Source organism: Brassica napus, chromosome C3, assembly GCF_020379485.1.
Source record: "Brassica napus cultivar Da-Ae chromosome C3, Da-Ae, whole genome shotgun sequence".
In the NCBI taxonomy this organism is placed as follows: Eukaryota; Viridiplantae; Streptophyta; class Magnoliopsida; order Brassicales; family Brassicaceae; genus Brassica; species Brassica napus.
Genome location: NC_063446.1, coordinates 35,947,516 through 35,962,799, shown reverse-complemented (window position 1 = coordinate 35,962,799; position 15,284 = coordinate 35,947,516). Strand labels below are relative to the sequence as shown.

Sequence of the window (15,284 nt, the reverse complement as noted above, 5' to 3'; positions counted from 1 at the left end):
GTATATTTTGGGGCTGGTTGGAAGTTTGGTTTTGAAATTGATAATTATTGGGATTTTGAAAGTTTGGTTTTGAAATTGATAATTGTTGGGATTTTGGAAGTTAAAAGGAAAATTAGAAAAGTTTTGGATGTTGAAAATATTATTATTGAAATCCATTTAACAAAAAAAAAAATTAAAACACTCAGATAGTTGATTATAGTGAAAATGATGTTTTTTTCTGTATACAAACAAAATGAAAGTAGTCTCTATTTATAAATAAAAAAATCTTGAATTTTGATATAATTTTTATTTTTGTAAAAATAATTTTATTATAAAATAAATGAGTTTGAATTATTGGGTGATGATAAAATAAAAGAAAATCTGCACAACCAATCAGAAGACATCATTTAATATTAAAAGAAAAAAAAAAGTGTGTCTACCTGCACGCGTGCACTCACACGCCCAACAGTTTCAGCCACTCACGTTGCGACACGTGGCTGTCCGGGGCCACAAAAAAAAATTTCAACAGCTGAAATTTTCCGACGCATGTTGAGTACACGTAAATTAACATAAAAATTCAACACCCTCACTGCATGCTATTCAACACCCTCACTCCATGCTATTCAACTATTGAAAGTGGGTTTCAACACCCTCGTTGGTCATGGTCTAAGAGAGATAACAATAGTAAGTTAGAAATAGTGAACGAAGCAATAATACTTAGGCACTTCTTATAGTAACCAAAACCCAAATCTAAAGGGGATAAATATAAGATCTAGTGTCTACAACTAAAAAGAATCACAAAGACGAGTCAAGCAATGAGCCTCTATAAAAGCGAAGAAACCGGAGCTGAGAAAGCCCCGAAGAGAAGCAGAAGCACGACACCGATACTAATAACTATCTCGACTAGACAGGCTGGACAGGAACCACCACAGATACGAGGAACACAATCTGATAAATTAAGAAAGTCCCAGGATATAATAATTTGTATTCCTTGATTATCAATGTACATCACGAAGGCTAGATATATACAGACGGTAGTTCGACTGTTGCACAAATACAGGAACTCTAATCTAACAAACATATGATATCCAAGAATATCGGAGATGCTTGTTGGCATACTCTATCACCCCCCCCCCCCGCCCCACCCTCAGTCTGATCGTTTGGAGTCCGAATAGAAAGACTGTGTTTGAAGTCGTTGAAGAGCGGGGATGGCATGCCTTTCGTGAAAATGTCAGCGAACTGAGAAGAAGATGGAACGTGCAGGACACGAACCTGTCCCATTGCAACCTTTTCTCGTACAAAATGTATATCAATCTCCACATGCTTCGTTCTTTGATGTTTGACCGGGTTGGTTGATAGATAAACTGCGCTTACGTTGTCACAGTACACGAGTGTTGCAGTCGTAATTGGGCATCGAAGTTCCAGTAGGAGATTGCGTATGTAGCAAGTTTCTGCCAGTACGTTTGCAACTCCCTTGTACTCCGCCTCTTCACTGGAGCGTGAAACGGTTGGTTGACGTTTTGAAGACCAGGAGATGAGATTGTCTCCCAAGTAGACGCAGTAGCCGGAGGTGGACCGGCGGGTGTCAGGACAGCCGGCCCAATCGGCATCAGTGTATGCAGTTAGAGTATTTGAATTCGACTTGTATAGCTGAAGCCCGTCATCAAGTGTCCATTTGATGTAACGAAGCACTCGTTTTAGAGCGTTGAGATGAGGAAGACGAGGGTCGTGCATGTAGAGACATAGCTGGTGGACAGCATATTGGATGTCAGGACGTGTCAAGGTCAGATATTGTAAGGCGCCGGCAATGCTTCTGTACTCAGTTGGATTGTGAATCCGATCACCATCGTCTTGTGAGAGCTTTGATTTGAGGTCCACCGGTGTTGAAAATGGTTTGCAGTGCTGCATTGACATACAGGATAAGATATCCTTAGCATAAGCAGACTGACTTAACATCATACCTTTGGTGTTTCTTTCGATCTTGATTCCAAGGAAATAAGAGAGAGGCCTCTCATCAGACATCTCGAACTCTGTTTTGAGAAGAGTAGCGACCGTGTGTCTTAGCGCTGGTGATGAAGCGGTGAGAAGAATGTCATCTACGTATAGTAGTATGATAGCTTGTTCATGGCCTTTGCTGTAGACGAATAGTGAGTGATCGTTGTTACTCTTGACAAACCCCAGCTTGGCAACATACTCAGAGAAGCGAGCATTCCAGGCGCGTGGCGCTTGCTTTAGGCCGTAGAGGGCCTTCTCGAGTTTACAGACATGGTTTGGAAGGGACTTGTCGATCATGCCCGGGGGCTGGTGCATATAAACCGGTTTGTCAAGCTTGCCATGGAGGAACGCGTTCTTGACATCGAGTTGAAGGACTTCCCAATCCCGTTGTAGAGCCAAGTGTAGAACGGACCGTATTGTGACTGTTTGACGACATGACTGAACGTTTCGTCGTAGTCGAGACCAGCCTCTTGCGACTTGCCATTAGCTACCAACCTGGATTTGTGACGAGTAGGGTTGCCCTCTGCGTCAACTTTATGCTTATATAACCACATTAAGTGAATTATGTTAGTATCAGGTGGTCTAGGTACAAGCCTAAACGTCTCATTCTTAATAATTGCATCGTACTCAGAGGTCATAGAGGGTTTCCAATTTGGATTAGAAAGAGCTTTTAAGTGGCTTGTAGGAATAGGAGAGATAGAAGAGGAAAGCAAAGAAAGAACATGTTTCTGTTTGCGTGTGCCGTCTCTGCTGCGAATGGTCATAGGATGACGAGTTTGAGAAGGAGCAGGAGGGATGGGCATCGATGAAATCTGTAAAGGAGGAGGAGCGGAAGTGTTTGGTAAGGGGGGCTGAACCATAGGACACTCTAGAATGGATTTGAATAAAGGTGAAGTTTCAGAGTGAGTGTCTAGGAAGTTGTAAACTTGTTTCTTCTCGGCAAGAGGTTGAGCTGATGGAAAGATTGTTTCGTCAAACACAACATGGCGAGAGATAATTATATTTCTCGTCTGGAGGTCTAAACAACGGTACCTTTATGATTTGCAGGGTAATCGAGAAACAAATAAGGAAAAGACCGTGCGGATAGCTTGTGAAGATGAGAATGATTGATGTTGGGAAAGCACAAGCAGCCGAACGTTTTGAGGTGATCATAGGATGGCTTTTTGTTGAACAGAACAGTGTATGGCACTTTGTTGTTTATTGAGGTGGAAGGAAGAATGTTGAGAAGGTGAACTGAAGTGTGAAGAGCTTCCACCCAGTAAGTGGGAAAAACACGAGCTTGGAATAGGAGGGTTCGGATGGTGTTGTTGATTGTACGGATCATACGCTCCGACCTCCCATTCTGTTGGGACGTGTGGGGACAAGAGAAGCGCACAACGATGCCTTTGGAAGAGAAGTGGTTGTGAACTCGGGTGTTGTTGTACTCCCCACCATTATCACATTGTAGTGATTCTATTTGACATTTGAACAGCGTTTGAACAAAGCTAAAGAAGTGAACGAATTTTGAAAACACTTCAGATTTTTTACGCAGAGGGAATACCCATAGAAAGTGTGAGTAGTGATCTAAGAAAAGAACATAATAACGGATACCACTTATATTCGGAATGGGTGACGTCCAAACGTCTGAATGAATCAGCTCAAAAGGTGATGAAACAATAGATTTGACTCATAAAAAGGAAGTTTTAAGTGTGTACCCAACTGACAAGCTTCACAAACATTGTAAGAAACCCCTTTATTACATGAAATAGAATTAGAAGAAATCAAAGATTGAAGAGAAGCATTATTAACATGTCCGACCCTTTTGTGCCAAAGAGCAGGGGAGGCTGCAGTCATGAGGGCAACTAGAGCAGTAGCCAGTTTATTGAAAAGACTAGGAAGAGAGTAGAGATCACCATCACTCTCACTGCGGAGAAGAATCCTCCTGGTGCTGAGATCCTTAATTGTAAAACCAAAGGGGTCAAATTCAACAGAGTACCAATTGTCATTAGTAAACCGACGTACTGAGATAAGATTTTTAATAATATGAGGAGCAACAAGAATGTTTTTCAGAGAAAGATCACGAGAATTTGAAGAAATAAATGTTGAACCAGAACAAGTGATTGGAATTTGAGAACCGTTACTAACTATGACTTTCTTTTCGGTGCAATCATTAAGGACATAGTTTAGCATACTTGAGGAGGAAGCCAAGTGTGCCGTAGCACCCGAATCCATGTACCAATTTGCCGCACCAGGGTCGCCGATTGTCATGGTGTTGAAGGCATGAGCAAAGTCAGTTGTTGGCTGGAGAGTAGCATCGACAATGTGGGCCTGAGCTGGGCGTGTTGGCTGCGAGCCTAGTCTACCACGTGCATTATGCTGAGTCCATGGATTTGGATACGGCGCCTACTGTGGCATATGACCCTGGAAGTACGAGAGAGGCCACTGCTGATTCCATTGTGGGTTCCAATTGTTGTTCCATGATCGTTGGTTGAAGCCACCGCGACCTCGTCCTCGGTTCTGCTTCCGGTTACCTCGGTTGAACCTCTGCTGCTGCGGTTTCTCGGTGGAGACAGTGAGGACAGTTGAAGAAGAACCGTTGTCTGTTGTAGCTGGCGCCTTTTGACATCGTTTGAGCCTCGTCTCATCATTCAGCAGCATGGATTTTGCATCATAAAATGTGGGAAACGGTTCCTTGTGTTTGATAACGTTGGTGATGTTATCAAACTTCTCGTTTAAACCATTTAGTAGGTACATCACGAGAGTTCTATCTGGAACAAAAGCATCAAGGTTTGACAATAGATCTGAGATGGACTTGAGAGTTTGGCAGTAGTCGTGAACGGATCTGTCGCCAATCTCGGTGGTTCGGAGGTCGTGATCCAATTGGATCGCGCGAGCTTCCTTATTGATTCGAAACTGATTTTCGATGCGCACCCATATGTACCTCTCATTGCCGCCAGTCTTGAATGTGGAATGGAACAGAGGTTGCGTGAGCGTGCCGTATTGCCAAAGCTTGACGAGGCCATCTCGTTTGAACCAAGGAGCGTCGTTGACGTCCTCTGGAAGGCTTGTGCCATCGAGGTGTCCGAGAACAACAAAGGCGAGGCAGTGTGTTAGGAATAACTCACGCCATGCATCATAATTATGATCATCAAAGTGAAGGATCAAAAGAATATGGGTTTTGATATTGGTTACTCCAAAAGCCCTTTCCCTAAGAGGGTTGGCTTCCATGGTTGAAAGAGAGTAGAAACGGGATTTAGAGAGAAGAAGAATAGAGGAGAGAGAGAGGAGAAAGAAAAAGAAACGATGAGGAAGAAATGTCTCAGGAGCTTAGGCTCTGATACCATATAATAATTTGTATTCCTTGATTATCAATGTACATCATGAAGGTTAGATATATACAGACGGTAGTTCGACTGTTGCACAAATACAAGAACTCTAATCTAACAAACATATGAGATCCAATAATATCGGAGATTCTTGTTGGCATATTCTATCACAGAAGACTAACATGACGTCGTGCCAACTCAAAGAACCAACAAAACAAGCAAAGCCGAAATAAGAACAAATCAGCAACCACACTTACGCGTTAGAAAAGTGTTCATTTACAAACAAAAAAAATTACAAAAATGTTATATGTATTTTACCAATTTAATCATTTAAGTGAATCATTTTGGTTAAAATAATAAATGAGATGAAATTAGTGAAAAAGTATGTGATAATAAGTAAAACAAAAAAAAGGAAAAAAATATGTATAGCTTGGTATTAATATATAATATAGAGAAAATCCACATTCACTTTTTCTAGAATTATGTATAGCTTGGCTATATCTGCTAAGTTTTCCATTAATGAATTTATTTTGAGTTGAAAGAAAAACAATTTTCACTGGAGTAAGATATCTCACACGTGCCCAATAAAGTAATAAAATTGGTCTCTGGACCCACTTTCTTCGTCTTCTGGAAAGCCCATTTCATTGATTGTACCGTCTGCATTTCTCATGCGCAATTAAATGAATAGTCTCAGTCAATCTCTTCGAATCTTCAACCCTTCTCTTTACAAAAGGTTTCGGTCAAATCACATTACCTCGTCTTATATAAGTTGTAAATTCGTACAACGATCAACGAAACTCTATTTCGATTCCATCTTCTCCGCTCAAGACCTTTCTTCACCACCACCGTTCCCTAGGTATCTTTTATCTCTCTCAAGAAAGATCGGTGCTTTATTAGTATTACAAAGATCATTGCGGTCGGCCTGGACACATGTCTTAAATGATTGTCTGATTGGAGTTGTTGTTGTGGGGATCGCCTGATACAATATTATTAAGTTTCTTCAATGTTTATATGTATTATAAAAGGTTATCATCTTTTTTTATTTTCTGAAGATATAAGTGAAACCAGAAAGGGCATCCAGTGGAGTTGTTGTTGTATGAGTTGTAACCATTTTAATATTTGAATTTGAGGTCTAAAGTCTTGACCTTTTTGCATACCCTGCATTGACTTTTGTTCAACCCACCAACAAAAAAAGTTAAAAAAAAAAAGACTTTATTTGTTTGTTATTGAGTTTGGTTCTTTTCTACAATTCATGTTGTTGACAAACTCCTTCTTATTGCAGTTCTTGCATCTGGTTTTGAATCTATACATTAAGATATGGATACCAATAGGAAAATTCACCCGGATTGCAAATACTCTGCAAACCCTTTCCATGAATGTGCTTCAGATTGTTTAGAGAAGATTTCTCGAGGCCGTGGAAAGAAGAATTCAAAAAAGCAAGGTACCTTTGTAACTTTCTCTCTTCTTAGGGACTTGATGATGTGTCCTTCATTGATTGATTCTTGAATTGTTTATTACAGCTGCGACGAACTTTAGCCTACCAGAGAGTTTAGGTAAGAAAAAGGTGGGATCACAGTCACCTTCACCTCTCAACACAAGGCCATATCAGAACGGTAACGTAAATTCGCCAAGGGTTCATCAGTCAAGACCTTCACCAGTAGCTGTGACGCAGAGGACAACAGTTCCAGAAACCAACATATCTTTCCCCCCTCTGTCGTCTGATGAAGTCTCTTCTAACCTCAACGGTCAACATGATTCTTTCAGCCATAAGCCAGAGAAGAAGCCCTCACAGATGGTTCCTCTATCCCCAAACAACATGGTATTCCTAACTTATCATAAAGTTTAGCCTTTTTAGATTTAATTATTTTAGAAATTTTTAATATTTATTTTTTATATATTTAATAAACAATTAAATAAAATTATTAATATCAAACATATATGAGAGACCCATAGAGTCAGGTTACTAGGTCTGAATAGTAACATAGGATGAATCTTGCAAGTAGAGGGTGCCATCTTAACATGTTCTGTTCTGTTTTAATATTCTTGGTCAGGCTGATCGTAGCAAAACCGTATCACCAAGACCTCGAGAGCATGAACACAACGGTAAGAATGACGCAGCCAGTGAGATTAGTGAGTTTAACTTTGTAAGCCCTCCAAGGTCTTACGCCAATGATGATGATAATGATGATGAGAACGGAGTAGAGCTCGACCTTCAATCAGTAATGTCGGACTCTTGTGTTTCAGTTGGAAAGTACCGTGTGAACTCTAGTGTCTCCACAATCCTACAGTCAATCATAGACAAACACGGAGACATAGCTGCAAACTGCAAGCTAGAATCAGCATCGATGAGATCTAGATACCTAGAGTGCTTATGCTCATTGATGCAAGAGCTTGGGTCAACCCCGGTTTCGCAGTTGACAGAACTAAAGGTGAAAGAGATGCTTGCGGTTATTAAGGACTTGGAGTCTGTGAATATGGATGTTGGCTGGCTAAGGGCCGTTCTTGAGGAGTTTTCTCGGTTTCAAGAAAATGCAGACTCGGAGAAAGAGAAACAAGTAGGATCCTTGAGGTCTAAGAAACGAGAACTGGAGATTCATGAAGCAGATTTGGGCAGGATGGAGGAGGAAGTAAGGGAGGGGAGGTTGAAGGTGGAGGAGATGAAGGCGGAGCTGGCTGAGCTTGAGACAGAGAGGCTGCGGATGGAAGAGATGGGATTTAAGGTTGATAAGTTTAAAGGGAGGTCGTTTCTTGATGAGCTTCTTTGATGTTAATAAGAGTAATTAACCTTAATAAGTGTAATGTTTCGTTAAAGTTTGTTAATGTTTTTAATCCCCTATATATTAATCCTTGAGCATTACAACATATTTTCGTATCCACGAAGCTACGTGTCGTCACGAGAATAATTCTTAGAATTGTTAGAAAAATAAATTGGTCTATATAAACATATACTATGTTTTTTTATTAAACAAACTATCAAATTAATTAGTAGTGTACAAAAGAATATTTTTTTTTTCCTTAAACAAAAGTTACAGAATTAACTAATATGTTTAACATATATATGACAATTAAGAAGTATGAATAATACATATTTGATAACAATTTTTGTAACCTCTCTTTTTTTTGTTTAATTTTATACTATTAAAAATATTAAAAATCACATTAAGCATATAATAAAAAAATTAAATTTTTTCTTATAAGTTATATTTTGAATTTTAAAAAACCACCATAAATTACTAAAAATAGTAAAAGTCTCACACTGAGAATTTTGTGATCAATAGTTTAACTTTTTCTTTTGTTCAAGCAAGATACAAATGATCATATATCGTAGGGGTGCGCGTTCGGATACACATTCGGGTTCGTATCGGGTATTTCAGTATAAAGGTATAGAACTCATTCGGGTATTTCTACGTTTCGAGTCGGGTTTGGATATTTTGGGTTGGGTTCATATATTTAAATTTGAAGAAAAAATAAATAAATTATTCATTGTTTAAGTTTTTTGTATTTAAAATATATTTTAACTTAACTGGTTTTCTAATTTTTAAAAGACTAAACTATTAATAGGTTAGAAAAAACACTAATTTAGTTGTTGTTTTGAAATTTTAGATGCAACTTTTGTTAATGAAAGAAACAAGAGTTTGATATGTATTTTAAGTGAGTAACAAATGATTTTGTCCATAATTATATGTATATTATCTAATTTTGAGCAATAAGCATTATTAATATAAATATTTTAAATAAAAAGAAAGAAATAAACTAGAAATATAGGGTTAAGTATACTTATGTTCGGCTATCTTCGGATATCCATTCGGGTTTGGATATTACTCGTTCGGATTCAGATATTACTCCCTCCATATATTCCTAAATATTAATATTTTCTGAATATTAATGTTACTTCATATATATTACTCCTTCCATATATTTCTAAATATTAATATGTTTTCTGAATATTAATGTAACTTCATGTTAATAATCCCCGACTAAACAAAATCGTCTGGAATAATTTTGACAAAAAAAATTTGATGAAACATTAATTGGCAGGAATAAGTCTAAACAAATCAAGTTTGTCAGACATTTTCCCAATCGACATAGATTCATCGAGATTTTTTTCCAACGACTTAAAGTTCGTCCAGAATAATTTATGATGATCGAGATTTTATCAAAAAAATATTGAGGTTTCGCTAGGAATAATTTTGACAAAACAAAATCGTCAGAAATTATTCCTAGCAAAACCTCAATATTTTTTTGACAAAATCTCGATCATCATAAATTATTTTGGACGACCTTTAAGTGGTTGGAAAAAAATCTTGATGAATCTATGTCGATTGAAAAAATGTCCGACAAACTTGATTCGTTAAGACTTACTCCTGCCAATTAATGTTTCGTCGAATTTTTTTCCAACGACAGGTCTGTCGGAAATTTTACCTAGCAACTTAGGTCCGTCAAGATTTTTGAAGAGATTTTTGATGGAATTTTCCAATGAATTATTTTGTCGAATGGTCACTGAAATTTGTCGATGTCTTCTAACAAATTTCTAATGAGATTTTTTTTCTAAGAAGATAGATTCGACGATATGTATATATCAAGGAGCGTGATAGTGTTAGCACGAGTGGCAATGGGTGTTGGACCCAATTATTTAGTCCATTGACTTAAATAATAAATGGTCAAATATGAAAACGAAGTGGGCCTACACGTTTTAATAAAAAGCTTTGTTGGCTTAGGTTAAATTAATGAAGAGAAGTGAAAAGTCCCACATCGGACAACATCAACAAGTCTAAGTAGTTTATATATGCTCATGTGATATGAGAGGTTAAACGGCTCATGTGGAGAGAAGACTCCCCACGCGCGCCGCCGACGCCGTCCGGCCGGCTCGGCTTGGGCTTGGGCTTGGATCTTGGTGGGCCTCCGGCCCAAGTAAGATTCTTTTTGGACCAAGTTAAGCTCAACGTTTTGCCATTTAATTTCCGAAAAAAGCATGCATTTTCTTTTAAACAACACGTAGTTCATTTAAAAGCAACATGTTGTCTCTCTTCTTGATGATAAGTTTACGAGAAAAGATCTTGCGGTGGAAGTCTCGTAACGCCTCGCCACCGAGATCCTCGCGAGATTTCCGCCAACGTGCGCACGTGCTGCATCAGTTACGGAAAGTGGCTCGTCTTCTGCTCTTTATAAACTCGTCTCCTCCTTCATATATCTTCACGGTTTTTTTTTCGCAACCAAAACCAGCAAATCTTATAGCGTAAGTCTAGAGAGTGTTTCGTAGAAATATTAGTTCGTAGAGGTTCTTCACGAGTGCCGCGTGATAACCTATCATGGTTTTATCCTGGGAGTCATATTCGTACAGATTCGTTGCACTAATAGAGCGAATATTAAGAGTTAAGGAAATAGATTCGTCTCGACTCCATGGTTTCTTTTCGGTACGGTTTTGAATCGTCTATATATTTTCCTTAACATCGTTTATATTATATTGTTTCTTTTGATCTGGTTTTCCGGCTTCTACAATCTTAACTCTTATTCGCTTTATGTCTAAAGTTTGAATCGGGTTGAAGAACGATTTATAGAAACGGGTTTTGGAACGGTGTTTGCGATTTTTTTTCTAGCACTTCCGTGAAACATTTGTTATTTATCTCATAAACGGTTTGCGTTTTACTCTGTAGCACTACCGAAAATGTTTATTGATATACGATTCGTAGAAACCTTTATGGTTTCATTCAAACGATGTTTGCGGTTTGCTATAAGCTTATCCGCTAAACGTTTCTTTATTCTTTTGAAAACGAGTTTACGATTTGCTTTATAGCCCTTCCGCGAAACATTTCTCATTTATTTCATAACGCTTTGGGGATTGCTTTCTAGCATTATCGCGAAACGCTTTTGATACATTATTAAAACGTTCTATACATGAATCGGTTCAATAACCGCTTTCTTAAGCGAGTTTGTGAAACATTCCAAGTGTATACAAAACGGTTTCTGAGAACGCTTTTAGGCGAGTTTGCAAAACGTTTTCTCAAGACTTATATCGATATGATTTTGTTCAAACACTAAAAATGAACATCGATTTTAGACTATTATTTTCTTTAAAATAATATGTTATTTGTTGAATGGAGTACTAATCTGTTTTCATGTTTTCTCTACAGAAAAATGACGAACGATAACAACACTCCCATTGACACCACAAATGTCATTCAGACTCCACTCAACGCTGCAGCAACTGATACAACTGGCATGACAACTGCTGCAAACAACACAGCATAAACCGTTTCAGCAACAACAACAACTACCCTTCCAGTGGGTAGTGTTGTTGACTAGAAGGGTAGTGTTGTTGATGAAACCACGCTGTAGCCTATTCGGTGATGGTCTTTATCAGACCGGTTCAGTTTCAGGAACCACAAATGGTCCGGTGGTAGTTCAAACTCATCCGTCTGTACCTAGCGTGTTCACTCAAGGACTGATGCCAGACAAGTTTGACGGCAAAGGCTTCAAAACGTGGGAGAAGAAGATGTTCTTCTTCCTCACAACACTGAAGCTGGACAAATTCATCGAGGAGGACAAGCCTTTTGTCCCTTACGGGATTGATGATGTGCATTCCGACTTTGTCTGCAAAGGATACATCTTGGGTCGCCTCATCGACCCATTGTACCGAGTCAACTGTGAGATTCCCACTGTGAAGGAGCTGTGGAGATCCCTGGAAAAGGAGTACAGAGGTGAGGACGCTGGCTGCCAGAAGTATGTGGTTTAAAAATTCCACGACTTCAAAATGGTGGACTCAAAACCCATCATGGACCAGGTGGAGGCGTTTCAACTCATCTGCCATGAAATCGCTGCTGAAGGAATGTCCATCTGCGAGACATTCACAACTCTCAGCTTCATTGAAAAGCTTCCTCCAAGCTATGCGGATTTCAAGAACTACTTGAAGCACAAGAAGAAGAAGATGGGCCTAGAGGAGCTCATCATGAGGTTTCAGATGGAATCCAGAAACCAAACTACTGCCAAGGTCACTGCAACGGAGCATAGTGTCAACATGGCTCACAAAGGCAAAGGAAAGGTACACGCCCATTCTCCTGCCAAGCCTTCCAAAACTGCTGCAGCCCTGAAGGCTTCTGGAAAAAACTTCAAGAACAAAGGCATTGAAATCAATGTGAATGTGGAGAAGTTCAAGGGGAAGTGTCACTACTGCAACAAAGTGGGACACAAGACTGCTGAGTGTCGCAGCAAGATCAAAGATGAGAAGCCTCACTGAGGAGGATCTCGTTGCAATGGTGACTGAGGTCAACATGGTTGAAGGCAGTAACCCAAGGAATGATGGTATGACACAGGAGCAACCACCCACATTTGCACTGATAAGGTGATGTTCAGCACTTATCAGAAAAGCAAGACTCGGGAGAAGCTGTTCATTGGAAACTCTGCAGTCTCCAAGATTGAAGGCCGCGGCAATGTGGTTTTGAAGATGACATCTGGACGTGAAGTCACTCTGGCGAATGTGAAGCATATGCCTGACATGAGGAAGAACTTGGTCTCAGAAACCTTGCTCAGCAATAATGGATTCACCACAAGTCTTGAGGCGGACAAGCTCGTGATTAAGAAGAATGGGATGTATTTGGGAAAGGGGTATGTTAAGGATGGACTTGTCAAGATGAATGTAATGACAGTCCCTCCGAAAGTTGTAGCTCCAAAAGTTTCAATGAATAAGAAAGAGAATTTTGCTTATTTGGTTGAGTCTTTTAATATATGGCATGAAAGATTAGACCATGTAAACTACAAATCTATACAAAGATTAATGAATTTAAATCTAATTCCTAAATGCAAAACAAGTAAACAAAAATGTGAAGTATGCGTAGAGGCTAAGCTCACAAAAACGCCATCACCTCGTGTTGAAAGAACTAACAATCCTCTAGATTTAATTCACACTGATTTATGTGATTTAAAATACATAAAAACTAGAGGTGGGAAAAGTAATTTGTGACCTTCATAGATGACTGCACAAAATACTATTACGTATATTTATTACAAAGCAAAGATGAAACCTTAGAAAAATTTAAAGAATTTAAACTCGAGGTCGAAAATCAGCCTATAACAACTATTAAAGTAGTTAGAAGCGACAAATGAGGCGAGTATGATGGTCCATTTAATGGATTTTGTAAAGAACATGAAATAATCCATCAAACTACAGCTCCTTACTCACCAGAATCTAACGGAGTTGCTGAACGCAAAAATCAAACTCTAAAGAGATGATGAATGCAATGTTGCACGAATCTGGGTTACCCTAGAACATGTGGGGGGAAGCGTTGCTTACCACTAATTATATCTTCAACAAATTTGCACACAAAGTAACTGGCAAAACTCCATATGAATTATTGAAAGGTAATTTACCTTCGTATAAATACCTCAAAGTGTGGGGGTGCTTGGCAAAAGTTGCGGTACCGCCACCAAAAAAGGTCACTGTTGGACCTAAAACTGTGGATTGCATTTTCATCGGATATGCACATAATAGTAATGCATATCGATTTCTGGTACATAAATCAGAAATATCAGCAATTCATGAAAAAACAGTCATGGAATCAAGAAATGCATTTTGTTCGAAAATATTTTACCATATAAGGAAAAACAAGGTTCAAAACGAACTCGAGAAGAAAGAGCCAATGACAAAAACTCAGAAACTGAGACAAACGTCGAGATTTCTATAAATGATATTTCAGAAAATGAAGAAAAAGATGAACCTCGAAGAAGCAAAAGAGCTCGAAAGGAAAAATCTTTTGGTGAAGATTTCCTAATGGCATTTCTAGTCGAAAATGTTCCAAAAACTTTGGCAGAAGCCACCAGAAGCTCTATTTTGGAACGAAACTGTCAGGAGTGAATTTGATTCTATCATGCAAAATTATACATGGTACATAACAGATTTACCACCTAGTTGCAAAGCATTAGAAAATAAATGGATAATGACACAAAAACCTGGTGGAAATACAAATATAGGCTTGTAGTTCAAGGATTCCGACAAAAGGAAGGCTTTGACTATTTTGATACATATTCTCCAGTAACGAGAATAAATCAATAAGGCTGATGATAGCAATCACAGCCTTAAGAGACCTAGATATCCATCAAATGGATGTAAAAACCGCTTTTCTAAATGGTGATTTAGAAGAGAAATTTACATGAAACAACCTGAAAGTTTTGTCATTCTCGGACAGGAAGACAAAGTATGACGACTTGTAAAGTCACTTTATGGACTCAAGCAAGCTCCTAAACAATGGCACGAAAAAATTGACAATACAATGATGTCAAATGGTTTCAAAATAAATGAATGTGACGAATGCATATACTACAAAACAACCAAAAATGCATATGTTTGGCTATGTCTATATGTAGATGATATGCTCATTATTGTAAGCAATAAAGACATTATCAATCAAACAAAGAACATGCTCAAAGGGACATTTGAGATGAAACACTTGAGATTAGCAGATGTAATTTTCGGGGTTAAAGTCACAAGAAATTCAAACAGAATCACTTAACCCAATCTCATTATGCTCAAACAATACTAAAGAGATTTAAAAATTACTCTAAAAGTACGGCAAAAACTCCGTTAGATCCCCAAATACACTTGACAAAGAATTCAGGTGAAGCGGTTTCACAAAACGAGTATGCACGTGTGATCGGAAGTCTCATGTACTTGACCAATTGTACCAGACCAGATCTAGCGCATGCAGTAAACGTACTTAGTCGATACACAAGTAATTCAGGTCATACACACTGGAAAGCTATAATGAGAGTACTTAATTACTTGCGCTACACCAAAGATTTTGGGCTTCACTATAGTAAAGAACCAGCAGTTTTAGAAGGATACAATGTTGCTAACTGGATATTAGATTCTAAAAACTCAAAATCCACAAGTGGATATGTCTTTACACTAGGAGGAGCAGCAATATCATGAAAATCTATCAAACAAACAGTGTTAGCCAGATCCACCGTGGTATCTAAGTTCATGGCCTTAGATAAAGCAGCAGAAGAAGTTGA

The 15,284-nt window shown here is 38.6% G+C and overlaps 2 protein-coding genes across 5 annotated transcripts; one reads left to right on the top strand and one right to left on the bottom strand.

The window, feature by feature from the left end:
* Window positions 1-4,356: 4,356 nt before the first annotated feature.
* On the bottom strand, window positions 4,357-5,181 carry LOC106417534. The gene has a single exon (XM_013858324.1). The coding sequence runs from the start codon at window positions 5,179-5,181 to the stop codon at window positions 4,357-4,359; it is 825 nt and encodes a 274-aa protein (XP_013713778.1).
* A 698-nt stretch (window positions 5,182-5,879) lies between these two features.
* LOC106416393 lies at window positions 5,880-8,143 on the top strand. 4 transcript variants are annotated; one of them, XM_048751179.1, is made up of 5 exons: window positions 5,887-6,135; window positions 6,562-6,720; window positions 6,800-7,092; window positions 7,331-7,382; window positions 7,524-8,143. In XM_048751179.1, the coding sequence occupies exons 2-5, from the start codon at window positions 6,597-6,599 to the stop codon at window positions 8,042-8,044; spliced, it is 990 nt and encodes a 329-aa protein (XP_048607136.1). In that variant the 5' UTR covers window positions 5,887-6,135; window positions 6,562-6,596; the 3' UTR covers window positions 8,045-8,143. The 4 variants fall into 4 exon arrangements, with proteins under 4 accessions (XP_013712718.1, XP_048607136.1, XP_048607135.1 ...); XM_048751178.1 differs by having other exon boundaries at window positions 6,800-7,098; XM_013857264.3 differs by having other exon boundaries at window positions 5,880-6,135; window positions 6,800-7,098; window positions 7,331-8,143.
* Window positions 8,144-15,284: the final 7,141 nt, after the last annotated feature.

Excerpts from the sequence above, each read along its gene's own strand:
- LOC106417534 (XM_013858324.1), bottom strand. The coding sequence starts at position 5,181 with ATGGAAGCCAACCCTCTTAGGGAAAGGGCTTTTGGAGTAACCAATATC.
- LOC106416393 (XM_013857264.3), top strand. The coding sequence starts at position 6,597 with ATGGATACCAATAGGAAAATTCACCCGGATTGCAAATACTCTGCAAAC. Across the intron at positions 6,721-6,799 it reads GAAGAATTCAAAAAAGCAAG|CTGCGACGAACTTTAGCCTA; the intron begins GTACCTTTGTAA and ends TGTTTATTACAG. Across the intron at positions 7,099-7,330 it reads CTCTATCCCCAAACAACATG|GCTGATCGTAGCAAAACCGT; the intron begins GTATTCCTAACT and ends ATTCTTGGTCAG.